This window comes from Triplophysa dalaica, chromosome 23 (genome assembly GCF_015846415.1).
Source record: "Triplophysa dalaica isolate WHDGS20190420 chromosome 23, ASM1584641v1, whole genome shotgun sequence".
NCBI classification, from domain to species: domain Eukaryota; kingdom Metazoa; phylum Chordata; class Actinopteri; order Cypriniformes; family Nemacheilidae; genus Triplophysa; species Triplophysa dalaica.
In genome coordinates, this window is record NC_079564.1 from 19,688,360 (window position 1) to 19,716,148 (window position 27,789).

The window sequence follows — 27,789 nt, forward strand, 5'->3', positions numbered from 1 at the left end:
GCAGTCATCAGTGCTGTCACCGCGTCTCGCGCTTCTCTCTGGCGCTGCTGTGTGTGGGTAAGAAATATTCATTTATTTGAGCTTCTGTAGTTTTGTTTCATCTAAGAAACGTTTTAAAGATCAGCGTTTGTGTCGAGCTGTCATGTGTGTCGCGTAAAACGCTTCACAGCTTCACTTCTGTGTGTGTTTGTGAGGTGTTAGTGTGTGTTTAATGATGGCTGTTCGGCTAATCTCTCTCTCGGTGTTGTGTGTGTTTCATGTTTAAATGCGTAAAAATGACGCTTACACGAGTGTGTGTGTTTGAGAGAGAGAAAGTCTCGTATCTCTTCAGCAGTGTGTGTGAATATTACAATGTTTCTCTCTCTCTCTCTGTCTTGTGTGTGTGTGTGTGTGTGTGTGTGAGACGCGAGGCGAATGTTACGTTGTAAAACTCTTCATGTTTCTCTGTCTCACTGTTCCTGCGTGTGTGTTTGTGATATCTCTGATATTCTCATATTATTCTCCGTGTCTCGGTCTGTCTGTCTGATATCTGTCTGATGTCTCTGTGTGTGTACGTGTGTAATGACATTTGTTTGTTTGTGTGGTGTAGTCGCCATTTTCCTGCTCTCATCTTGGATGTTGTGTGTCGTGCGTGTCTTTAGTCTTTCATATCATTTCAGTTATTAATTCATGAAATACAAAACACTAGTCAGCAGTTCCTCTCAGGTCAATGGGAATCTGTTGACGTGTCATGGAGAAATAATCGTGTTTTGTGCACCTGTTGAATTTCAGATTCAGGACATCTAACATTGTACAGTATTTATTGTACAAAAATAAACAACTTTGTCTTTAAAATCAGTAAAGAATAAAAAAAATTTAATGAACCGTGTAATTCTATAAAAGAACACTAAAATAAAAACAGACTTGCAGGGTTTTAGTGTTTGGTTTCTGAAACTGAATTGAAGATAGTGTTGTGCTCCTTACAAACCAAGTGTATCCTCCCTATAAATCCATGTTTACCGTAGTCTGCATCACATCATGTTTCTCTTTTTTCAATGACAACTTTGAAAATGTCACACACATGTTTATAATGTCGTTTTTACAAATTGTAAGATGAAAAACACCTGAATAGACATTTAATATAATAGAATATTATGCTTATGCTCATGTGTATGTTGAGTGTTTCTCTCTGCTGACAGACACCCTGTTAGAATATAGAAACAAACGGCTTCTTTGTGTGTCTGTGGACTTTTATACAATATTAAGGTGTTTGAAATCTTTGAAAATGTTTATAGGATAATCTGTATTTTGACACTTAAATCTGTTTTGTAACAGCTGTAAATTATTTCCTTGTTAATATTCTTGTAAATTTAATCTTAATGAAACTTGTTTACAGTGTTCCGATGATTAAAAAAAAGAGAGAAATAGTTTGTGTAGTCTCTTAATGTAAAGTGCATGCACAATACTAGCACAAGAATTCTGAAGCAGTTGTTTCATAGTTTTATATTGTCACAGTGATGTTAGTTGAGTAAGTGATAATGTACAGGCAGACAGTTGTTATGGCAGAAATAATCCACGACAGTGTGATCAGGACGTGAAGCGGAGGTTCTTGTATCACAGTGAAAGGGATTATTTTGCGATAACAGTCGCCTGCTTTATTGCTACATTATCCCGCTTATTACACGACTAGTTGTCACTTGAGAAAAAACTGGACATTAAAGTAGCAAATTTTTACCAAATGCAGACCTTCTGCAAGGAAAAGCTGTTTACTTTCATTTAAATGTCACAAACAGGCAATTTGGTTTAACCATTTGTAAATATAATGTCATATGTGATTAAAATACATATTTATAATTAATTTGTCAAAAAAACCAGTCAAAATGATCTGCTGCATCTGAGTTAGCATGTGTTATATGTTTTGAGAGGTTGTTATCTGGGAATAACCAACCTGCAAATGTCATAACTGGCCAATCAGAAACAAACATTCCAATGAGCTGTGAAATAAAGCATTTTCACCGATAGGAGAAGAATAGGACTTGTAGTATGTTAAAGGTCCAGTCAGTGAAATCTAGCGGCAAGGTTGTGAATTGCAACCAACCAATCACTCACTCCCCCTCCCGTTCAAACGACTACAACGGCTGACAGAACATGGTGAATTGCATGCAAGGGGACCTGTAGTGTATGATCATAGAAATAGCTCATTCTTAGGTAATAAAATCATAATGATTCACTGTGTAAGCTCTTTATACATATCTGAAAACATAGCTATGTATATTATATTCCATTTCTATTAATAGACATCCCTAAAGTGACACACTGGGCCTTTAATGTTACACAGCTCTGCTGGCACCTGTGAATGTGCAGGTGAGACTCAAGTCTGGTTCTGTTCTGGATCATGAGCTCTCAAAAGGGTTTAATGGATGTTTATTGTTCATGTTGTCTTCTGAAAGCTGCTGTGATGTTTTTCTGTTTCAAGTGTGTCAGTATTGGGTTTACACACACACACACACACACACACACACACACACATAGTGAATGACACTGGTGTCTGATGTTTGTTAGGATTTTAATGTCAGGAAGTTGTTCATTTGTTTCCTGCTGAATGGTGACATGCATCACTTCCTGTTCCTGTGTGTGTGTGTGTGTGTGCAAAAAAAATCATATAATCTTATTATTTTTTTTTTAATCTGAAAACATTTTTCTATGATCTTTAGGTTTAGGGGTATGGGATAAAATAAAAAAATTGTACAGTTCGTGCTTCAAACGAGTGTTTAAATCACATTTGAGAAACTCAACTAATGTAATTTGATTTTATTTCTACACGCTTTTATTCATCCTAACAATAAAAAAGAATACAAATATACGTTTCTTTGTGAGTAAACAATGTTTTTTTGTTTTGTTAGCAAAACTGTAGTTGTTTAGTAAATCAAAATAGGTGTATAAAACATAGTGTTTGGTTTAAATACTTGAGGCCAATATTTGTATAGAAAATACTGTTTAACAGTGATGAAACTGTAATGAGAAACTGAATTGAGATGATTGAGATGAAAAAGAAACAGGATTGATATGTTGTGGAGATTTTACTACAGCTGGTTTCATCATGTGTTTATACAATAAACTCCTTAAGGAGTTTATTAAAGCATATAAGTTTTGTGTAGTTGTGTGTTTCACTAGGGCTGCACAATTAATTGAAAAACCACCCGGGATTACAATTATGGGTAAAACAATAACATAATTGCCGTAAACCTCAATTACAGCTGTCCATTTTCTTTTTTTTCTGTGTGTTTTGGCAGTGTGAGTACAGTAGTGAAACTGTAGTGAAACTTTAAATTAAAACGTTGCCTTGTTGATACTTCATTTTAGATTATTTACTAACAACATAACTCCCCTAATTATATTTATTTACTTTACTTTATTTAGTTTGGGATGTTAAGAGAATATGGAGCTGCTTCGAAGAAAGGAAAAAAATCAAAGATTCAATGTAAAATCTATTTATCGAAAATAATAATAGAAATTACAATATTGAGGTGAATAATTGATAATTATGTTTAAGTCAAGTGTGTGTGCCCTGCGATGGGTTGGCACTCCATCCAGGGTGTATCCTGCCTTGATGCCCGATGACTCCTGAGATAGGCACAGGCTCCCCGTGACCAGAGGTTGTTCGGATAAGCGGTAGAAAATGGAATGGAATGAAATGTTTAAGTCATGATGGTGTATATATTGATCACTGATGTGTAGGGAATGAAGTCAGAGAGGCAGGTTTAAGTTAAGGATTTGATGGAAGCAGTTTTCTGTTCTTTTCTTAAAATCCTGTGGTTGCTCAGAATGTGTGCAGTGCCAAATGATTGACGGGTTTTTAAAGAAGAGATTTTTATATTTTAGTGATGGTGCTTGATTCAATTCAATTCAAGTTTATTTATATAGCGCTTTTCACAATGTGCAATGTTCCAAAGCAGCTTTAGGAAAAACAGAAAAGGTAAAACACAGCACAGTGCATGGTGTTTATAGAACAAGCAAGATCATTCTAATCAAGAAGTTAAAGGCTATTTTCTACACGGGTTTTGAGTTCAGCTCCACAAATGCTCGGTTTTAATGGGCATGCCGAATTGAAGACTTTATAAGTAAACGCCCACTGCCTAGATTGGATAGCAGTTTGTGCAGTTGGAGGCTTCTGTAAATTTGGTTTGAGACGTAATGTTAGGTTACACATTAGCACCATTCACAGTTTTTGCACGGCATTAGTATTATCTGAAAACCTCCTGTGATTTATAAATGACCTCCCCACATCAGTATTTCATCTGATACATTTGCACGGGATGATTTTATTCAAATTTACTGACTTATTTCCCGGATGTGATGGCAAGGCTTTGCGTATAGTTTGTATAGCCTACACTTGTATTGTGTTTAATGATATATGTCTGAACCTGTCAGCATTTGAGACCATTGATCGCAAACCGGACAAAAGATCACTGCGATCGCGGGTCTCAAATGTTACGAGAGTTTCCATGATAAATAAACATACGGGAGACTCCAGGTAATTTATGATGACTAGAGGTAATACTAATCTCATGTGAATACTGCTCAGGGCACATTAAAGAGATCTCTAACAAAGCAATAGTGATGCATAGAAGACATTTTTTTACTCGCATAAGATTGCTGCACCATTCCTATCGGATCCAATGTTGAAGGCACAGCACTGCTTTTTAATTATAGTTATTCAACAAATCCAGTTTCGACCTGCATCTTGTTCACGAAGGAATCCTAAGAGAAATGAAACGAACAAATGCTCCATGTTTTTCCCACATGAGCTGGAACGTCATTAAAAATAAACTTGAACCCCGCATTACTAATATCGGAATATGAAGGAAGGTTATGCAGCGATTGTATTCTTCCACAACCAGGGATGGTACAATATTTACCTATCTTTAACGGCATTTTTGTTTATTGCTTGCTCGCTCTATCTAGTTCCGTGCCACCTGTGTTACTCCAGAATTGTCACGCGTGAACCAGTGGGTGGAGCTAGAGAAGTAGTCATTGATATTTTTCTATGGAGGCGGTGTTCATCCTATCAATGTCGTCATAGATAGGTATATTCCAGAACCTGGCGTTCGCTGGGTCTGGTGTCAATAAAAGATGTAATCTCAGTAACAAGGGCGTTTTCAGTTCTGACACTTACATAATGTTCGTGTGAATACCATTCCCTCAAACAAAAGCTCGGGTTAAAATTGTGATTTTAATTCATGCCTCCGTTAAAAAGCAAAACTCAGTTTATCAGAATTGTCCTGAATACTCTTCTCTGTTTAGTCCTCAGAGATTCAGATGTTTATATTGATTTAAACTTTTCCCCCTAAACGTGTTATTGGAAAGACACAGGTCTTTGTTTTAGAGATTTTCAAGGCTGTAGTATTTCAGTCTCGTTGTGTTATTTGTGTTTTTGTGAGATCACATTTAATTTTAAACTCTTGTTGTTGATTTGTTGCTTATTGAAGAGAGAAGTGGAGATGATGTGATGAAATGAACGTGATTGTGTTTCATCTGTCAGTGATACAGCTGTGTCTGGATTATTATTACCAATAATGCATCTCTCTCTGTTGCTCTGTGCTGGATTTGCTGGGTCAGACGTCTGTCTGAGTAGAAAAGATGGTCAGCTCTCTCTCTCTCTTTATTTTGACAGAAAGGTTGATGTGTTTTGATAAATACTTCTGGTGTTCTGCCGTTGGCTTCTGCTTTATGAAGCTCTGTTCTTTATTTGTGTTAGATTATATCTAAATCAAAGATCTTTACACAATACAGGAGGAAAACTAACAGCTTGTTTTAGAATTTATGGTCATTTACTGTAATTCATGGGTTGTTTATAGTGTATATGAATATTTAGACTGTGGTAAATTCATGTTCTCCTCATAGGGTTAACTTTTGTTTGTTACTTAAAAAAACACATGTGTAGTACAATGCAATGTACGTCGCTTTGTATAAAAGCATCTGCCAAATGCGTAAATGTGTGATGTGTGTGATAGGTTAAGTGTGTCATATTTCGCATGAGAGGAATTACTGTAGGTGTGATGTTTACCGGATAGAATATGATCTCTATGTAGCGACTGACTGCATTATTACAGTTTGAGTACAGTAATCTTCCTCATAACAAGCATGTGATCCACTCTCATTTTCTCTTTCTGTTTGAGTCATAATGTCCTGCATATTCATTTCCCCAGTTTCCCTCAAACTTTTACAGAAATGTATCTAGCCTACATATTCTCATTTCACATTTACATGACACGTTTTATATTTACATGTGCTTCTCTTTCATAGCGCAGGAGAGTTCTCGTATGTTACATTTATCGTTGTTGTTTCTCCTGAAGTTGCTTACAGAAGAAATGAAAGCAGAAACAAACAAGATTGTCACAGATAACACAATAAAGTTACAAAACTTATTTCCATTCTGCTCCTAGGTGTAAAAACATGTAGATTGTAGAAGTAAAATAACAATATAATAATAATAACAGGTAAATACTTTTTTTAATCATTGATTTAAATTGATAAATCATTGGCATGGAAGGGAATAATTAAATTTGCTTATAATGTTTATAATTTAATGTTTATAGGACGTGTATTTATGTAATGTTGGTGCTCTCTCTCATGTCCTGTAGATGTGTTCATTGTGTTTTTGGTTGTAGATGTGGAATGATCCAGGAGAGATGAAGAATGTTTTTGGGTGGGACGTGTTTGCTCTGAACCCCTGACTGAGCCGGCCCACGGGCTGCGGCGGATATCAGGTGGTGAGTTGATTTCACTCCTGTCTGTGTTTTGACACAAAAGTGATTTTATTGTTTTACACTAGCGATGAAATCAGAGATGAGGTTCAGTGTGCGTTCTTATGATGATGTGTGTTTATCTCTGCGGCTCTTCAGAGTCTCTTATGATGCAGACAGACGACCGCAGGAGGAAGAAACACAGTTTAAACTCCAGAAGCGTATCGGAGGAATACTGTCTGCGTGTGAGTACAGAAACCTTCAGACGTCTGACAGACAGGCTCAGCATGACCCCATCATTTCTGTTGTCTCCTCAGGACCGGCCAAAAGAAGACACCACAAAGATGAAGAATAAAGTGTCCACTTCACAAGGTAAGACGAGAAGGGTTCTCGCAATCCTTCAACAGACCACAGAGATCAATCTGTATTTATATCTGTATGTGGTTTGTGTTGTTCATCAGTGAGCAGCAGGAAGAAGCCGTGGTCCTGGGATCAGTATCTGGAGGATGAGAGAGCCGTTGCTGCACCTCTGCAGCTTTTCAATGAGGTAAAAACATCTGATCCAGGATCAGTTCATCTGAACCTGAGGGTTAGATGCAGCGATTGAGATCAATGTGAACACTTTCAAAGTGTTCATCAGACTGGACAGAATAGAACCAAATTGGAACACAAACACATTACACATAAAATCACTGGAGAGTTAAGAGTGTTGGTCTTGAGAGGTTTTCTTTTGAGACTGATGGACTGGGATCCAACAAACATCAATATTCTGACTTAAAATAAATAAGTTTGTGTTTATTGGATCAGTGGAAATAAAAGCAGCACATGTTTTCATTCTCATCTGTTAAGAGAAGAGGCTTAAAGTAACAGAGACATTAAGAACACACTTCTCATGCATTAAACATGACGCATGCTGCATTCTCACAGACTGAAGTGAAGATATGCACAATCAACATCAAATGCAACTCTCTCTGTCTCATTACATAATAATATAAAGTACTATGTATGTAGTGGAAACTTAAAGTGAATTAATAAAATATGAAAAGAATGGAAATAAAGTATAGTTTAATCTGTCTCTCCCTGACACACGCGCATGCACACACACACGCGTGGTCTGCAGGTGTTGCATGTCTGTGGTTCTGATGTTCCTGTGTGATTGTATGTAGAGCTGTTTTGAGTCGCTGTGTGTTGCGAAGACAAATGTGACGAATTTAATGTCAAAGCTCTTTCTGTTGATTGCTATGGTTTTTCAGTCACAGTGTCCGTGTTAGACGTGGGTGAGTAGTGTCGGTGTTATTCTGGGATGTCAGTAACAGTTCTGTGAATAAACAGACGCTAAGATTCTGACGGTAGCAGCTCTCATTGTTTGTGATGATGTGAATCGCTCGTGTCCCGTCAGGCCATTGTGTTCCTTGAAGGATGTGAGGGGACATCTGTTCCTCTCAAAACACAAGAGACGGTTGCCATAGCAACTCAAAAGCCAAAGTGTTTCTCTGCAAAGACGATGAGTGCCTGTGATTGTGTTTGTGCAGTTCCAGACGTTTCCCAGCAGCAGGAATGGATTTAAAGTTGGAATGAGGTTGGAGGGCATCGATCCTTTACATCCGTCCATGTTCTGTGTGCTGTCTGTGGCTGAGGTCAGAAAAACCCACTTCACAACACTTACTTTAACAAAACTCTACTTCAATTGATCCAAAGCATTTCCTTCAGCGAGAAGGCATCCCTGAATGCATTGCAGCAAAAATGGCTAAAGAGAATGTTGTTCATATAGTTTGATTCTGAAAAGTCTTGTTAAATATTAAAGTCTATATTCAGAGCTGTCTCAGAATACATGTGGAGGTTAGTCCTCAGGTCACAAGATTGATGTGTTGTTTTTAAAGGTGATTGGTTTTCGTTTGCGCCTTCACGTTGATGGTTACTCGGAGTGCTATGACTTGTGGGTAAACTCTGACTCTCCCGGCATCAAACCTGCTGGCTGGTGTGAATCGACGGGGCATAAACTTCATCCACCTAAAGGTTTGTTAGTCATTATGATACAGTATATGGATTATTAATAGATATATACTGAGAAAGCTCTTTCTTTCAAGTTTTTTTTACATAAGATGTGATGCTTCTCTCATTGTGTGTTGTCAGGTTATAAGCCGAATGAGTTCAGGTGGGAGAACTATCTGGAGAGTCTAAATGCTCAAGCGGCACCAAAGAATCTGTTCAAAACCCAAAACAGTGTAAGTGTTTCCATGTGATTCATGTGCTTTGAGGATTGACGTAATCTTGATAAATCACCATCATCATCGGTCTGTGCTCAACAGATCAGCGGCTCATCCAGCGCTTTTCAGGTGGGAATGAAGTTAGAAGCGGTGGACCGGAAGAACCCGTGTCTGGTGTGTGTGGCCACGGTGGCTGATATCGTGGATAATCAGTTTCTGGTTCATTTTGACAACTGGGACGACACTTACGATTACTGGTGAGACAAACACAGTCAATCTGAATCAATCATCTGTCAAACATCAATTTTTAGGGAATTATTTTTGTTGAACATACATCTAGATGATAGAACTGACTACAGATAGAACTTTACTACATTTCGTTACACTGTACTTGTATATGTGTAATGACAATAAAGTTGAATCTAATCTAATCTGACAACATTCAAGGATTAATTGATCCTTCTGGATTTAACTAAACAGACCTTTCATTGAAAAATGTCAAAATATATATAGAGAAAAAATATTTAAGAAAAAATATTTTAAGAAAGCTAAATTGAAGGTGTGAATGTTCCTAAAGCAATTAAACAATTAAACATGACAACACATACACATGAAACAGAACTCATGATCATGATGAGTGGTTTGATGTGAATGGATTATTCAGTGTTTTCAGTCTTCTATAGATTCACAGTCTTATGTAACGTGTAGATTGATGTGTGTGTGTGTCAGAGAGAGAGAGAGAGAGAGAGAGAGAGAGAAGCGTCTGTAAATAGATGAGAGTGGTTCAGCACATCCGTGTGTTTCTATGTTATTACTGCATCTGTCCACCAGGAGTCGCCTCACACTTTACAGTGAAGAGAGAAATCATGTTAAAGGGAAAATTCACCCATCATTTACTCGCCCTCAGATTGTTCCAAATCTGTATAAATATCTTTGTTCTGCTTTACACAAAGGAAAAATGTAATAATGTCAGTGACCAAACAGATCAGGAGCAGGTCACACTCAACACACATGAGGAATACACGTGTAGATGTAATTCAGAATCTGAAGAGGAGGAGGAAGATGCTGATGTAAACAATGACAAAACATGACCCAGAACGCACATCAGCACATAGACATTTCACATCTAGAAAAGTCAGCGAAATAAATTGAACCTCAGTGTTTCATTGGATCTTCTGTAGTACTGAAACCTTTCATGTGTGTGTGCGCGTGTTTGTCATGTTAATGTTTAGCAGAGCGGTGATTGTGTATGAAGAAGAGTGTGTGGAGTAAGTTGTGTTGTGTTTTTTGTGTCAGGTGTGATGCGAGCAGTCCTTATATTCATCCTGTTGGCTGGTGTCAGGATCAGGGACGACCTCTAACGGCACCTCAGGGTAACAAATCTCACAACACACATCCATCATTACAAACACTCTTCTCTCTGTGTGCATCATTACAGCACTGAACTCAGATTCACAATTGTTTTCATCCGTCGGGATATTTTGTTTTATGGAATATTGTTGCTCTGTGTTTGTGTAGGACATCCTAATCCAGAGAATTTCATTTGGGAGGAATACATGACAGAGACCTCCACATGCGCTGCTCCCAGTCAAGCGTTCTCTTTGGTGAGCTGTGTGTGTGTGTGTCTCCACAATTCAAACTGAATCATGCTTATTTAAAAAAATGTAAAAGTACACTTGAATAATATCTGTGACAAGTCCCAATAAAACATATGTGTGCATTTTTGTGTGCGTGTGTGTAGAGAGCTGCACACGGGTTTCAGGTGCACATGAAGTTGGAGGCAGTAGACAGAAGGAACCCCATGATGATCCGTGTGGCTACAGTGACAGACACTGAGGATTTCAGAGTGAAAGTTAGTGTTGAGTTGATTTCTCTGGTGTTGAGTTAAACATTCATGTTCATGTTTGAATCAGTGAGTCTTAACCTTCATCCTGCCCGTGTGCTTCACATCATGAGTGCATCATCTGATCAAACTGATCCACTGAAGCGTGGCCTCTGTGATGTGACTCTTTCTCTGTTTAACAGCTGCATTTTGATGGCTGGCATGAGAGGTTTGATTTCTGGGTGGATTCAGATCTGCCAGATCTTCATCCTGTGGGCTGGTGTGCCAGGACGGGTCACCCGCTAGAACCTCCTCCCAGTGAGATATTCAGTGCCAGTTCATGTCTCAGAGTCTGTGTGTGTTCATGTGCATGAATGTTCATCTGTGTGTGTCTGTTATGTGTTCTTGTGTGTGTGTGTGTGTGTGTGTGTCTGTTATGTGTTCTTGTGTGTGTTTGTGTGTGTGTCTGTTATGTGTTCTTGTGTGTGTGTGTGTGTGTGTCTGTTATGTGTTCTTGTGTGTGTGTGTCTGTTATGTGTTCTTGTGTGTGTGTGTGTGTGTTTGTGTGTGTGTCTTTTATATGTTCTTGTGTGTGTGTGTGTGCGTGTGTGTGTGTGTGTCTGTTATGTGTTCTTGTGTGTGTGTGTGTGTGTGTGTGTCTGTAATGTGTTCTTGTGTGTGTGTGTGTGTGTGTGTGTGTGTGTTTGTGTGTGTGTCTGTTATGTGTTCTTGTGTGTGTGTGTGTGTGTGTGTCTGTTATGTGTTCTTGTGTGTGTGTGTGTGTGTGTGTCTGTTATGTGTTCTTGTGTGTGTGTGTGTGTGTGTGTGTGTGTGTGTGAGAGAGAGCTTGTGCTCCCATTATGCCACATGGATGGATCAGATGATGAACCCATTTTACTGGGTTTAATATAATAAATGATGTGTTACCACCGTGTGTGTGTGTGTGTGTGTGTGTGGAAAACCTGCAGAAAGCCATTTTCACTACATGTTCTGTAGAGAACTTTAATCACATCTGTGCATCCAGGACAGTAAATCCAGTAATGGTTGTGTTTTGGCAGCAGACGCTGGTGTCTGTGAGCAGAAGAGTTCTGTTGCTCAGGGTGTGTGTCCCACTCCGGGCTGCAGGGGCATCGGCCACATCAAAGGAGCAAAATACACAGGACACCACAGGTGAGACGCTCAGCTTCTTCACACGTCTCTCTGCAGCTTACGACAAACCAGTGTTTTCATCTCTAATATAAAACCAACACATATGATCTGATGATTTCTTCTTATTCACTTTGATATTTTCGTGAGGTGTCTGAGGTCACAGGTTTAGATGCACGATCTAATCCCAGCATGCCTCTTGTTTATTCTCGTGTATATTGTGCGTTTGACTGTTGAAGCTGGGTGTGTTGATGGGATCTGATGAGAGAGTATCGTGTGACCTCAGTGACGCACACAGAGAGTATGAGACACAAACAGTGTTGGATGTTGTTGTGTGATGAGAGGCAGCCTGAACGTCTGATGATCTCTTCTTCTATTCCTGTAGTTCACCTGTAACATACGTGAAGTCAATGACTCGTCCGTCAATGAAAGCACCTCTGATTACACTGAAGCAGATGGTTTTATACCGCTCTGAAGTCCTTTCTGCCTTATTAAAGCCTCATTTGAATCTCATTTGAATGAATTTCATATCATTACTTGAAACTCGAGAGTCACTCATCAATCGAACCAGTGAAGAACATCTCAGTAATAGCAAACGAGTCCGTCCGGTTTCATTTTCAGGATATAAAAAATGTATGTTTTTGCTCAAAAAATGGTTATTGACCCTGGGACAACATTTCAATCAACCAATTAGATTTCAGAAATAAATTAACAGTTTATTTCATTTAATCCTACAACCAGGATTAGGTGCTTCTAGACCGTTGTTTTTCACTGATCATTTCCCTCTGACTTTAGGGGTAAGTTATGGTTATGGTTTGGGTCTGGTGTGGGTTTAGGTTTTATTTATAAAATGTTGTCCTTAGGTCAACAAAATATGTTGTATGTGTGAACTTTATGCACATGTTTAAATGACGTCAATTATCTCTCTCTCTTTGTCAGTGCCTTCGGTTGCCCATACTCAGACATGAATATGAAGAAAGAGGTGGTGCTGCCTGATCGTCTCGGAGGAGAGAAGCAAATCACCTTCATCCCTGTGCAGTTTGTACAGAAGACCAAACGTCTGTGTCCAGATGAGGAGGAGGAGGAAGATGATGATGAAAAGATTGACAATACTCATGTGGAGAACAGGTTTGAAACAGAAATCACAGATATGTACAGTGAGCACCGTTTGATTCAGAAATCTGTTCAGCCTAAAAACCCTGACTTTATTCAGTAGAAACCACTCGTGGTTCTCTCAGAATATTCCATTAAACATGATCATCAGTTTTATTTTCTCTTTTTACTAAAAGTGTGTCACAATGATACCTTCATCAATAAATGCAGCATTAGTTTTTATTAATATTGTAAAAAGCTCTTCTTGGGACAAGTGTTGCAAATCAGCTTGAGCTATGAGCACGAGAGCACCATTCAAACAGATGGCACGCGCCCTCAGATCTTTGAACAGCAACCTCCAAATGCATCTATTAATCAGTTGCACGATTCTATTGGACGACACTATATCAGTTATGAGCTGTACCCTCATCCTCTTTTTGAGATTTTCGCTGTTTTGATCACGTACAGGAGCTTAACATTTATTATTTCAGTGACAGAAGCAACAGCGCTGTCTAATGATGTCATCAGCGTCTACGCACAGTCGGAAGTTCGTCTCACAAGACTTTCAGACTCGTTCTATGCTTGTATGCGCCGTTGTTTAGGCAAATCAGTTGTCACCCAGTTTCATTTAGACCCCGCGACCAAACGCGGATACGAGAACTGAACCCATGAACTGGGCGTTTGAGTTAAAAGCGGCGCTGCCCAGACCGATCTGTGTATGTCACAAAAGACTGATCCATATGCTTTTAAACGGCCCTTGAGATATGTTGGTGTAGTCTGCGCAGTCGAACACACCTCTTGCCATTTGACATACAGGTAATATCATTTAAAGTGAATTACTTTTCTGTTACAATTAAATTTCAAGGTGCAAAGACTGACAATACTCTAAATTTACTATCAATAATATATAAAATATTTAATATAGATTTGGTAATTCATAGAGCGGTATATTAGTTAAAATAATATATTAAATAATACATAAAGAATTGACATGTATATTAAGAAATTGATGCACTAAAATGATTATATTATGTGTTATACATCACACCCTTTTGTGACAAAATGGAAGGAATTTTGTAATGGATGATAAATCTGTATTAAAGGCAGTCTAACAAAGGGTAACCACTTTGCTTTTACTTTTGTGCTCTATGGTCATTTGTATGCAAACAATGACTCTTTTACTACTATAGCACAAATTGTGTCCTCAAAATACACCAGACCGATGCATTTACCTTAATAATCTACTTTCTTTTTTTTAATGCGAATAAGATTCAAATATCAATCAGATAGTGTTGTGATTTATTTCTCACAATAATTTGTGTTTTGAATACGCTTAAGAGATATTCTCTATAATATTGCTTTAAATGTATGTATTTGTATGTACAGGACATGTTTCTGTGTGTTGTGCACACTGTGCCCCCTTAAAAACAATGTGTGTGTGACACCCCTGATGATCACTGTGATACATGCACTGGAGAACTGTTGTATCAGTTCGGTCTATGTTTATTCTATCTGTCCCTATACAAATCAAAAAGTAAAAATAAAGATCATTTACATCATTGAGACACATTGACAAACCCTAGCTTCCCAGAATTACCCAGAATTCTCAGCACATGCCGCCTCTGACTGATACCTTTATTCAGCACTGAAATGAAAAAAATAACAGACTCTGCTTTCATCCGCATTCAGAAGCGTCGACTCAACACTTTTCATCTGGTTCATTGTGTTATTGAAACACGTGTTTTGTGAAATTGCGTTATGTCAGCGCGAGGAGACCGAGCCTGCAGAGAAATGCGGTCTGTGTTTTTAATCTAGAATAAAATTCCATACACCGCTCAGCATTTCATTTGACCTTTAGAGCTCGGATGCGTTCTGATTTTTAAGACACGAGTTTACAATCCAACAGATTCAACAAATAAAAAATCCCCAAATAGAATGTGTAAATGTTATTTTTCTGATTGCACTTTAACATACTGTAGTATACTTTATTATGCTTATTGATGCTTGTGTAGTATATTGTATAGTTGATAAGATCATTATACTTCATTCTACACAATATTGATGTACACATGAACAAACTCTAGTCTAAAAAACAGGATACTATACTACTAGAGTGAATGACAGTATTTTCATCATGTGTGCACAGACAATTATTTTAAACAGTCATTGTAGACTATCAGATTAAAATGAGTTGAAACGGATCAAATAAATGACATGTTATGTTTTAATAACCTGGAGCCAATTAATCATAAGATTGAGTCATGTTCACTTCCATAAAGTACATCATCATAAAGCTTCACACATGTAATGAATGACACGTATGTTGTGTGTGTCAGGGGGATGTTAGCGGGCTATGAAGGGACTCCTCGTCTGCGGGGTCGACCCCCGATTGTGAAGAGAGAACAGAAGGAAGAGACGTCGACTGAAGGGCTGAACATTCTGTCAGCGCTGGGGAAGAGAAGCCATGTACCCAGCAGGTAACAACACTGAACTCATCATCATCATCATCATCATTGTGTTTCTGAGGTCTGTAGTCTTGTGTTGATGTGTGTCAATGAGGAGAAATCAATGAAAAACCAAAACAGAACACATTAAGTTTCAGTTCTGTGTTTGAAGAGATTTGAAGGTTCACATGATAGAAAGAAACATGAAGAAGTTTTATAAATGATGTGCTCACGATCGTTCTTCTCTTCTTAAATGCATCCTGTTGTTTTATTTCAAACAATTTAATTGTTTTAATTTAATTTCTGCTTTGCTGTTTTTAGGTCAGACGGAAAAACGTTTACTTGGCATTTTCTTGATTCTATGAATCGTTTTTAACTGCTCGTGAGCTTAGTTCCTCCGAGAGAAGTAAAGAACTGTAGATGTAGTGAAAGTTTAGATCATGTCCATTGTGTTGAGTGATTTTCTGAGAGATCGTCCGTGTGTTTTCACAGGAGAACCCTTTTAGTCAAAGTTTTATTCGAGTGATAAATTCACAGGATGCCGTGATGTACTGTGATTTAACCACACATGAGAAACCCCACCGTTGTATACTTTAGTATTTACTATGGTAAACTGTGTGGTAAACTCTCTTTCTTCTGTTGCGTTCAGATTTGCCCAGTCAGCAAAGTATCTGCGTATCAAAGATGAAGAAGAAGACATGGAGGTGGACAGCGTGATTTCAGGTGAGTCTTCCAGTCAAATCTTTTCTGCGGATGGATCATTTCTACAGGTCGTCACATCACATCACATGAGATTGTCTGGACTGGGTTTAATCCTCATCATGATTCACATCAACTTTAGACTTCATGATGTGTTATTGATGTTGTGGTGTTGATATCAGTCATGTGATGTTTGAGAGGACAGCCTCAACAGAAGTGTCTGTAAAGTCTTGCTTGTCTCAGGATTATGACGCTGATTGATGATGTCATTCCTAAAGCATCAAATTATGATTTCAGAAGGCTGTCATTAGTCTGTCTGTGTCCTCTGTGAAGTGATTGGCTCATTTAAACATCACCTGCTCTGAGACTCTGTTTACACCTGAGGACAGAATGTGAAGGCTGTCACTGTTCAGGGCTGTTCTGTGTTGTATTGTGTGTGTGTGTATGACACATTATCATACAGCTGTATTTGAACAGTTTTTCTTTTTTTATGAAGGAAATAATGAATGATTTCACATTGACCGTCAGAGTTTGTTGTCGTCTGCAGCGCTGCTGCTGTATGCGGTTATTACACAACAAAACACAATATCAGCACTTCCATTGATTGACATCATTTTCACCTTGTTTCCATGGAGACACGAGAGTGGTGCGGTCTGGGATATTTCATTACTGTCAGCAGAAGACAGAACCGGATCCTCTGTGTGTGTGTGTGTGTGTGTTCACTCCTATGGGTTCTGCTCTTCCTGATAGAGAGAGACACTATTATTAGCTCTCTCTCTCTCTGCCTGCGTGATGATGTGTGTGTGTGTGTTTTTGTGGTTTGATAAGGGCTGAAGAGGTTCCGTGGGTGTCAACATGACCCATTATCATTATTGACCGCTTGACCACAGACACACACACACAGCATAACATACACACATTATCTAGTGTTTAATAACTCCATGATGACGTGTCAGACAGTAATTGGCTGTGGAGTTGTCACATGACCTCAATGTCCAGTTCTGATTGAAAGGATTATAAAGAAAGTAGTTTTGCCTGCTGTTAAGTCTTCTGTGTGTGTGTGTGTGTGTGGACATGTTTTAATAGGTTTTATATGTTTATAGGGGACCTAAACCTGAATGCACACCAACACATGGGGACTCATGTCATTTTGGGGACCAAAATTGAAGTCCAAATGGGCAAAAAAAGCTTAAAAATTGTCTAAAAATGATCAAATTTCTATGATCTTTAGGTTTAGCGGATAAAATATACAGTTCGTACAGTATAAAAAACATTACGCAGGATTGTCCCGGCTGAGATAGTAAACCAGACATGTGTGTGTGCGTTCAGTTTGACCTTCAGGTAAGAGTCTCATGAGTGATGTTGATGATCTGAAGAGAGAGTCTTCTCTCATCTCAGTAACTCCACAGAACTCATATCAAATGTTTTATTTTTAGAATACTGCAGGATTGTGTTGATGATAAAACTCTGGAGGCGTTTGAGTGACTCAGCGCTTTTATTATACACCTGTTCTTCACTTTTATTCTCCACTCATCTTCTGTCTCTCTGTGCTCAGAGCAGAGCGCTTTAACATCAAACATCACGTATTTCAGTGAAGTCATAGTGTGAGCTGAGACTTTTAATTGTGATGGGGAGTTAAGATGACGGTTTGATGATGTCAGAGGAAAGGAAACAGGCGGAGCAAATTAATATATGAGAGATTACAAAGACAAAATGAGATTGAGCAGAAAGAAAATCATCTTTTAAAGTTTATTTGTGTTTGCTCTCAGCAGGTGATGTTCATGAGTTTAATCTGAGATCCTTCTCCGGGTTTAAATAGTCATGTGTGTCCTCACAACAGTTCTCACACCATCAGCGCTGACGTATGTTGAAGTGTTATGATGTCAAACACATGTCATATATACAGCATCAGATGCACTGCAGTCACATGATGAAGACCATAAAGACGAAGAAGAAGATGATGATGATGATGATGATGATGATGAAGAAGAAGACGATGATGATGATGTTCTGCACTGAACACATCTGACAGATCATCTGAGTGAAGTGTGTCAGTAGACTTATGTCTCAGTCTGTTTTTCAGAGTCTGTTCACAGAAGCATATTTGATCTTCACTTGTGTTGGAGAAACTGTTGATATGACTCAACATAGTCTGCATGTGTTGTGTCATTAGATTTCGAGAGATGACATTGTGAAAGATCTCTGTGGCTCAGACTGATGTGTGATGTGTGGACTGTAGACAGTAAATCTCTAAATATTTGCAGCCCGTGTTGTCTCTTTTCAGAGGAAATAAATATTCGTCATGCGTCAGTGTTGTCCAGCTCCTTCTTCATTCTGGTATATCTCTGTGTTGTCATGGTAACAGTGGAGGATGTTCTTCTTGAACTCAAGTGGCCTACAGTTGTGACGTAGTGTACTTCACTAACTAGTGCTCATCAGCAGGGCTTAAATGTCATCATCATCCTGTTGAGCCTTAATCCCCATAGTTACTGTTGCTAGGTTCATCTTGTGCTTGTTTTACCAAAGAGAGAGAGAGACAAGTATTCAAGTTGAGAGATATCATTAAAGAATGATCAAAGAAAACTTCATGACACATCAAATCATGTCCCTTTGATTGAGAGTCAGATATTTACATTTACAGTTGTGTTCAAAATTATTCAACCCCCAATGCTGTAAATGGTTTTAGGGAATTTAGTGTACATTTGTAATTGTATTCAGAATGAAATCCTACAAGGACTTCTTAAAGAACCATATGCAACTAAAATGACATCAATTAGTTTTGTAATACAGTAGTAAATGATTCTTTTGTGAATTCTTCATTGACATAATTATTCAACCCCTTAAAGACTACCACTCTGAAGAACAGAGGTTCAATGAAGTGTTTTCAATCAGGTATTGAAAACACCTGTGGATATCAGGGAGCAGCAATAAAGCCTAATAAGCACCAATTAGGCAGCTTTAAAATGACTGTGATACTCAGCTCCTTCTAGACATTTACTGGTGTGGTTACAAACATGGTGAGGTCAAGAGAATGGTCCAGGAAGACAAGAGAACAGGTGATTACTCTTCACATGAAGGGCAATGGCTATAAGAAGATTGCAAAGATGTTAAACATACCAAGAGACACCATAGGAAGCATCATTCGCAAATTCAGGGCAAAGGGCACTGTTGAAACGCTACCTGGTCGTGGCAGAAAGAGGATGCTGACTTCGACTGCTGTGCGCTACCTGAAGCGTAGAGTGGAGAAAAGTCCCCGTGTGACTGCTGAGGAACTGAGAAAAGATTTGTCAGATGTGGGTACTGAAGTTTCTGCTCAGACAATACGGCGCACCCTGCGTAATGAAGGCCTCCATGCCAGAACTCCCAGGCGCACCCCCCTGCTGTCCCCAAAGAATAAGAAGAGTCGACTGCAGTATGCCAAAAGTCATGTGGACACACCTTGCCTACTGTGAAGCATGGCGGGGGGTCAATCATGCTTTGGGGCTGTTTTGCTTCTGCAGGTACTGGGAAGCTTCAGCGTGTGCAAGGTACCATGAATTCTCTTCAGTACCAGGAGATATTGGATGACAATGTGATGCAGTCCGTCACAAACCTGAGGCTTGGAAGACGTTGGACCTTTCAACAGGACAATGATCCCAAGCATACCTCCAAGTCCACTAGAGCATGGTTGCAGATTAAAGGCTGGAACATTTTGAAGTGGCCATCGCAGTCACCAGACTTAAATCCGATTGAGAACCTCTGGTGGGACTTAAAGAAAGCAGTTGCAGTGCGCAAGCCTAAGAATGTGACTGAACTGGAGGCTTTTGCCCATGATGAATGGGCGAAGATACCCGTAGATCGCTGCAAGACACTTGTGTCAAGCTATGCTTCACGTTTAAAAGCTGTTATAACTGTAAAAGGATGTTGTACTAAGTACTAAGATTGAATGTCACTTGGGGGTTGAATAAAACTGATAATGATGTGAGCTCAGAAAAGACATTTGTGGTTATTTCATTATAAATGTTATGTTATATTTGTCTGACCTACACGTGCCTCTTTGATTTAATTGTAAGCAGGATGACTGAATGATCATAATCAATGTCAAACCGACCAAAACAATCAATTTCAGTGGGGGTTGAATCATTTTGAACACAACTGTACATTTACATTTAGGCATTTGGCAGACACTTATATCTAAAGCGACTTACATTGCTTTATCCTATACATCTGACATAGGTATTTGCAATCCCCTGGGTTCGAACCCACAACCTTGCCATGTAAAGCAATGCTCTTACCACAGAGCTACAGGAAAGATATGATTTTAAAACTTATTGCTTTTTAAGTGATTTAGTTTTAACATTTTTCATCAAGTCTTTCGACATTTACTGTACCTTCAGACATTTGCTGCATTTCTTCAATAGTTTGGGAATCAGTTTATAAAATGTTTCTCTTTTTTCGTTTGTGAAGTTTATTGTTACCAAGTGACATGTTTAAGAATATTTTTGTTATCAGAGATGACTCAACGAATAAAGAAAGATAAATGATGGAGACATCAGATTGTGTGGTTCCAGTGAACGTACAGAATGACACAGAAGGTGTCGTGTGATCTGATGTGATGTGTGACATGAGCGTCTCGTCTGAAGGTCGCTGGATCTTCATCTGTGATCAGATCAGTGTCGGTGTTTCAGTGATTGATCTGATGAGCAGTAAAGTAAAAAAAAACTTTCCCATGAGACATGAACAGAATGGAACTTCTGTGTAGTGTGGATTCAGAATTTCTCATGTATTTCTGCTTTCTTGTTCATGGGTAACTATATTAGAGACATTGTCTTAATGTTTCTTTATTTCTCAATAGTTATTCACCGATCCGTCCTGCTTCAGAAGAATATGAGACAGACGTATCAGATCCAGTAGATGTTTGTGGTATAGATTCCTTCCTTCTGTCCTGTATGTGTGTTCCTGGAAGTTTGTGTGTTCAGCTCTGATGTTGAGGAGTTCTGAAGGTCACAGGTTTTATGTCATGGGTTTCATCATCATCTGAACGTCCTTCAGCACTCTCTACACTCCTGTCAGTGTGAGCATGTCATCTGACACATGATGAGGCGTGTTTACTGACTTAAAGAGATCATAATAATAAACACAGATGTGTGCTTTATTGTCTGCTGCTCTTTTATTCAACGACTTTGCTCTTTTGTGTTGTTCTAAGAGTTTAATATTTCACGACACATTGTCTGTTCATATCCTCATCTCACCTGGTCATGTGACACAACAGATTGCAGACCATTTCCCAGACGACAATGCATTGTGACAATTGCCTTGGTAACTGCTTGTGTAACCGGACTCAGGTGGTGGTGTGACATCTCGTATACCACGTGAAGTGATCACTTCTGATAGGTTCTGTTCCAGATTCATGAGGTCATGTGTCTGTGTGTTTGTTTGACTCTCTCTCTCTCTGTGAGGCTGTGGAACATGTGTGTGATGATGATGATGAAAATCAGGAGCACATTCAATTATTTAGAAATGAAAGAGTGTTTTCTCTCATCTGTGTGTTGACCTCAGGATAAACATTGTGTTCATCTTGTGTGTCTGAGTAGTTGTGAGGAGAATTAGTGTCATTAGTGTGTGTTTGTGAACATGGATGGGCACACACATACACGCATTTCATCACAGCAGACGTCTCCAGTGGGACAGATTTCACTCCTCATGTGTGTGTGTCGTCTCTTAACAGATCTTTAGTCAGTTCACCGATCCCTCTGGGGCAGAAATGGATCTCTTTGGCTCGAGATGTTTGTGTTCACACCATTCACTCTTTCACCGAAGTGTGTTGTTAATATCTGTGATGATGAGTGACAGAGATGTGAGTGTGCTGATGTGAGATGAAGACATGATGATGTAGTGTGCAGAAACACATGAGGGTATATCTGAAACTCCTCCATCTTTGCACCTGATGTCCATCCAGTGAAGAATGCTTTTATTTTATTTTCTTCTGAACGATGCTCTTCATCTCATGTAAACACAATCATCACTTCATTGAGGTTTGATGTTTATTGAATGATGTATAAATTCACATGTTCGTGTGTGTGTGTGTTTTGTCAGGGGGTAACATGGACAGTCTCCAGCAGGCTCTGCATCAGTCCGTGTTTCTCTCGGCTCTGTCTGCTCACCCGTCTCGTGATCTGCCGCTGTGTTGGGAACAGCACTGTAAACTGCTGCCGGGTGTGGCGGGCGTTCAGGCCAGTCGTGTCGCTCACTGGACCGCAGAGGAGGTGAGACACGTGTGTGTGTGTGTGTGTGTTAAATGGTTTAGTTTCTCATGCTGGGTTGGGATTCAGTATTAAGTTGATCAACTTTATTCAAATGATCTAGAGGAAAAGACCAATAGCTGCGCAGATCCTCCTGATACAGTCGTGCAGGAGTGTCTTCAGAAACACATTTGTGACCCTGGACAACAAAACCAGTCTTAAGGGTCAATTTTTCGGGTAAATTTTTCTAAATATGTTCAGCTTTCAGCATAAGATTTCTATTGATGTATGAGTTGTAAGAATGCAACCGTTTAAAACTCAGGAATCTGAGGCTGCAAAAAAATATTGAGAAAATGGCCTTTAAAGTTGTTCATAAGGGGCACTGTGACAGGACATCCACTCACAAAAATAAAGTTTTAATATATTTAAGGTAGGAAACTTACTAAATATGTTTATGGAACATGATCTTTACTTCATATCCTAATGATTTTTGACATAAAATAAAAATCTATAATTTTGACCCACACAATGTATTTTTGTCTTTTACTAAAAATGTTCCCGTGCTGCTTAAGACTGGTCTTGTGATCCAGGGTCACATTTGTCATGAAAGTGATGGGCTGGTTGCTATAGTAACCAGTTGCAGCACACACTCTGAACACAGGGCCATGATGATTACAGAGTGTGTTGATAAACACAGAGTATGTGTGTGTGCCTGTCTGTGTGTTTTATGTTCACGTCTGACGGATGTTTGTGTGTCAGTGATGAGAGTCATCACAGCGACTTCATACAGTAGTGTTTTTACAGCGGTACAGTGTGTTGTTCAGAGCTGATGTTGTGTGTTTAATGGATGGTGATTTACAGCAGCTCTTGTGTTTAACTTGTGTGCTTTATGATGTGTTGTTGTTGAAGAAATGAATGAGCCATTGTTCAGTAAAAAACATCCCATTTGGGTGCCATCCCAAAAAGGGAAAAAATGTCTCTTGTGTACCTTCTCTGGATCAGTAGATCAGTAGATTCTGTGTCCATGTTTAGGAATGGTCTGAGAACACCGTCAGCACCTCACCCATCACTTCTGACTTCTACTGTATCTCTTTTCTACTCGTTCAAAAAATAAACCTTCTCTCTGTATACTGTAGTGGACTATACTGTATGAGACCAGTTTTACTGCACTTATGCTTTTTGTTGTTCAAAATGCTTCCATTGTTTTCCTCATCTGTAAGTCGCTTTGTGTAAAAGCATCTGCTAAATGACTAAATGTTAAACTAAACCTCCTGCACTGATCTTACAGATGCTCCAGACATCTCACACATCTACATATTTTATGTCTGCTTTATTCTCTTATTAAAACAACAGTACAGTACAGTAACAGTTGAAATCCTACGGCTGTCTAGTGAAAATGATGAAAACTACTATAGAGATAAACACACACACAAACACAGTAGCAGCAGTTCGTTGTTGGAGATTGTGAATTGTTCTCTGGACGTTGTGCAGCTCACGACTGAATCTGATGTGTTCTATGTTCAGTGTTTGTGTGACACGTGAATGATGTGTGTTGAGAATGTGTGATGTCAGAACAGACGGATAGATGATTAAACCCCACAGATTAACACTGAAGGAGTCAAACTCGATCTACTGCCATCTAGAAACCACCCAGAACACTCTCAACTTATTTAATATCATAATACAAATGCATTAAAATGGAGTTTGATTGAATTGTCTTGTGATGTGTGTTTGGTTTCAGGTGTCAGATTTTATTCATTCTTTACCCGGCTGTGAGGAACAAGCCAAGCAGTTCAGAGAGGAGGTACAGTATGAGACGTGTCCATCACATCTTACAGCGTCTCCACATTACATTCACATTCAGACGAGTAGAGGAAGCTTTAGCCACAAATGAGAAACATCAGCAGTCATTTATCACAGCCCAGCTTACAGCCAACCTTATAACAAACATTTGATCTTTATACATATACAGTGAAAGATGCTCTTCTGTTTCACCTGCTGATGATGGAACACTTCACACAATAAAATCTAAATTCTGTCCATGTACAACAGAAGATATTTTGAGAAATGTGGTTTTCTGTTCATATCATAGAAGTCAATGGAGTTCGCTGTTGTTTGATGATCAACATTCTTCAAAAATTTCAAAAAAATAATTGTCCTTTTTTTAAACAGTTTTACTGTAGTAATATTGTAGTAATCCTGTTTTTTGTCTTTTTGGGATTGACTAAAAGTTGTACTACACATACTATGGATAAACGATGCTTTATGTAGCACGAATGACATGTTGAATGTGTTTTATTTGTAGACATGATTTATTTGGTTTTGTTTCTCCTGTTTGATTCATCAACAGCAAATTGACGGTAAAGCCTTTCTGCTGTTGACGCAGCGAGATATCGTGAAGATCATGAGCGTGAAACTCGGCCCCGCCCTCAAGATCTACAACTCCATCCTGATGTTCAAACACGGCGAGGACAACCAATCAGCGAGCAGCGATACTAACACATGAAGCTGGAGCGCTGACAGGTCCTGTATGTATGTGAAACATGGATGTCTACTGTATTGATGCATTCCGACACCTCTCGTGCCCCAAACGCCTTCCGTTACTGCGAGCACATCCTTCAGGTTCCTTCTGCCTTTGACCAGCCATACAGGATGTTCTGCACACGCTTATTCCCGCTCTACAAAGAAACTCAATCACGTGACAATCAGGCCGACACGGCCGTATCAGGGCTCTCTCTCTCTCTCCATCTCTCTCTATCTCTCTCTCTATCTCTCCATCTCACTCTCTCTCTCTCAGTCGCGGTGCTATTTGTACTCAAACAGATGAACAGGGACTCACTTCTCTTGTGTTGAAGGAATAGTTCAACAAAACATGACAGTCATGTCATCAGATACTCGCTCTCTCTTCAAACATCTGTGAAGTCAACAACACGCTCTGATGTGATTTCATATAAAGATCGGTGGAGATTCATGTTTCCTGTGGCTCAGGTTTGAAGCGTGGCGAGTAACTCTTGAGCGTATTTTCATCTTTGCCTGAACGAACCCTTTAAAGTGCTTGACGTTCTGTTACTCCCTCAAATTTTATTCTATTGTGTAAAGTTGTGTATGATTTACTGTATCTACTGAATCATCTTTTATTTATTGTGCAAAACCAAAGGCTGTTTGCACAGAGAAGGATCAATAATATATTGTATATTATCAACTTCCAAATGCCAAAAGGATTTCTTTTAAATTGAAGAGTGTTTATTTTTGTGATGTAGTGCACAGAAACAAGAGAATTAGACGATTCCCCATTTATGTTGAAGAGAATTTTCTGAAAGTATGTGAAATAGTTTTGTGTACATGTGAATGTCACTTTCATCTGCTTGTCTGCTTCAGTGGTCTGAATGAAAGGTCACGCATCATGTGAATGCTCCTTTAGCATCAGGGCATTTTCTAATGGATATTTAAAGCAAACGTTATATATTTGCTACTGTACCTCTGTCTGTTCTGATCTGACTTCATTGGAGAATTTAGATTCATGAAGACGTTTATTTAAATCTAGCCAAACATCATGCAAACGTCAGGAATGTAAATCCCTCTCTCTTCTGTATTTGAATGTTTATTTCCCAGCACATTTTGTTGCTGTATTTCAGTAGATTTAGATGGGATTTGATTTCTTCTGGACATATTTATAAAGCTTCTTTCTTAAACTCACACTTTGTACAACAAAACTTATTCAGACAACATCAGATCACCAATAAACAAATGCACATCTCCCACATTGATCCTTCTGTTTGTGTGTTTACTGATAGATTGTGCATTCAGAAAACTTCATGTTCTCGGTTTTAATTCTATATGTCTAATGTTGTTATATCGTGTACATGGACAGGTCTGTGACAAAGAATCTTTTTCATGTCATTACTTTTCATTGGCTGAAGCTTTTTGAAATCCTATCATCTTGTTTATTTCCAGGTTTAAATCAAAAGTGAGACATATGTGAACAAATTTACATTTAAGTTTTGCGAAAAACAAAAATTGAATATCATGTACTCGGTAAAGCTATTTTGCTTCAGCTTTAGTATTCAAATGCATCTTTGCTTCTGCAAACATGACGGTTGGTTAACTTCTGTGTGTTTCAGATGTGTTAAACACATTCAGCCGTCTGATTTTCATTAGATCTTTAAACACCGTGAAAACTTATACAGGTCCGAGTCTGTGTGTCCCTCGAGACTTCTGTGTGCCAGAGGAAGTCGCTGAGGATTATGGGAGAGTTTGATGACGCAGGTTTTTTTAAGTGCTGTGGGAATAAGCTGGTCTGCAGATGCATTTGAGGGAGATGAGAAGCTTCTGCTGTTCGTCCTGATTCGTCCCCGTGGAGAGATTCAGCTCTGCAGGAGGATCCTGTTTAATGCACTCGGTCATTTGTGAACTCTGCGGGAAACGAGAAGAAAACCTGAAGTCCTAGATTGTGTCTTCAGGCCAGACGTGAGAGAGAGAAACATCAAAGGCCATCGAGGTTTAACATGTGATGAGTGTTTCTCTGCTCTCTCTGCTTTGAGTTTCAACACATCACATTATTTCAGCCGAGAGAGAGAGAGAGAGAGAGAGAGAGAGAGAGAGAGAGAGAGAGAGAGAGAGTTTACTGTTAAAACACACCATCATGTCTTGCCAGACCACTGTTTCATAACTACACTAAAGGTTTAATGTCTTCATACGAGAATGTTATTGTTGAGATTTGATAAAGTTCTCAGTTGTGTTTCATTCAGATGTGTAACTCAGCATCTCAGAATTTGCTCCTAAAGATGTTCATCAGAAATGAGAGTGTAATTGTTCATGTGTAGACCATAGAGGTGAAATCATCTGGATCTGATGAGAAGTGTTTGAGTTGACATTGAGATCTTCAGTAATATTAACCTTTGATTGCACACTCAAACTCACACTCTTCTGACTCTTATCCTCAGGAGAAACATTTCAGATCTTCTGTGTGATGTTTCTGTCTTACAGGTGATATTAGCAAACATGAATAAATAACACTCTATACATCAGACTTTTGTTTGTTTATTTGTGTTATTATTATTTGTGTATTTGTTAGTCACATCTTGTAGAGTCTATTGATCGGTCGGATGACCTCTGACCTCTGTGATGACATTGATCATATAATGATATTAAGTTAACCCTATGATCCTCTTCAACAATCAATTAGCACAATGAGCTCTTCTAGATCTATTCCACACTTCATTGAAAAACACTTGACACAACAATCAGAGAAATATTATGACTCGTGTGACGTCACTTACAGATCTTTCATTCAGAGGAGGACGCTTGTAGAAATGAAGTCCCACATCATGTATAAAAATGTTTTCATTCTCAGAAGCCCACTATGAACAGATGTGTGTGAATAAAGCTTCTGTCTCTAGAAACACTGAGCATGAGCAGCTGCACAGTTCTGTA

The 27,789-nt window shown here is 38.8% G+C and overlaps 1 protein-coding gene across 4 annotated transcripts; it reads left to right on the forward strand.

Moving 5' to 3' along the window:
• Positions 1-26,123, forward strand: LOC130413401 (lethal(3)malignant brain tumor-like protein 4). Of its 4 annotated transcripts, none has more exons than XM_056738590.1 (20): positions 1-57; positions 6,651-6,752; positions 6,885-6,970; positions 7,043-7,097; positions 7,187-7,272; positions 8,258-8,362; positions 8,606-8,741; positions 8,859-8,950; positions 9,035-9,189; positions 10,229-10,305; positions 10,451-10,536; positions 10,674-10,784; positions 10,958-11,072; positions 11,813-11,924; positions 12,840-13,028; positions 15,329-15,469; positions 16,086-16,159; positions 22,211-22,380; positions 24,098-24,160; positions 24,707-26,123. In XM_056738590.1, exons 3-20 carry the CDS (start codon positions 6,893-6,895, stop codon positions 24,860-24,862), a joined length of 2,001 nt encoding a protein of 666 aa, XP_056594568.1. In that variant the 5' UTR covers positions 1-57; positions 6,651-6,752; positions 6,885-6,892; the 3' UTR covers positions 24,863-26,123. The 4 variants fall into 4 exon arrangements, with proteins under 4 accessions (XP_056594568.1, XP_056594570.1, XP_056594571.1 ...); XM_056738592.1 differs by having other exon boundaries at positions 11,816-11,924; XM_056738591.1 differs by having other exon boundaries at positions 34-57; positions 6,624-6,752.
• Positions 26,124-27,789: the final 1,666 nt, after the last annotated feature.

Coding starts and splice junctions, on each gene's coding strand:
- LOC130413401 (XM_056738590.1), top strand. CDS start 6,893: ATGATGCAGACAGACGACCGCAGGAGGAAGAAACACAGTTTAAACTCC. Junction 8,363..8,605: donor GTGTGCTGTCTGTGGCTGAG/GTCAGAAAAACC, acceptor TTGTTTTTAAAG/GTGATTGGTTTTCGTTTGCG. Junction 16,160..22,210: donor GGTGGACAGCGTGATTTCAG/GTGAGTCTTCCA, acceptor GTGTTTTGTCAG/GGGGTAACATGGACAGTCTC.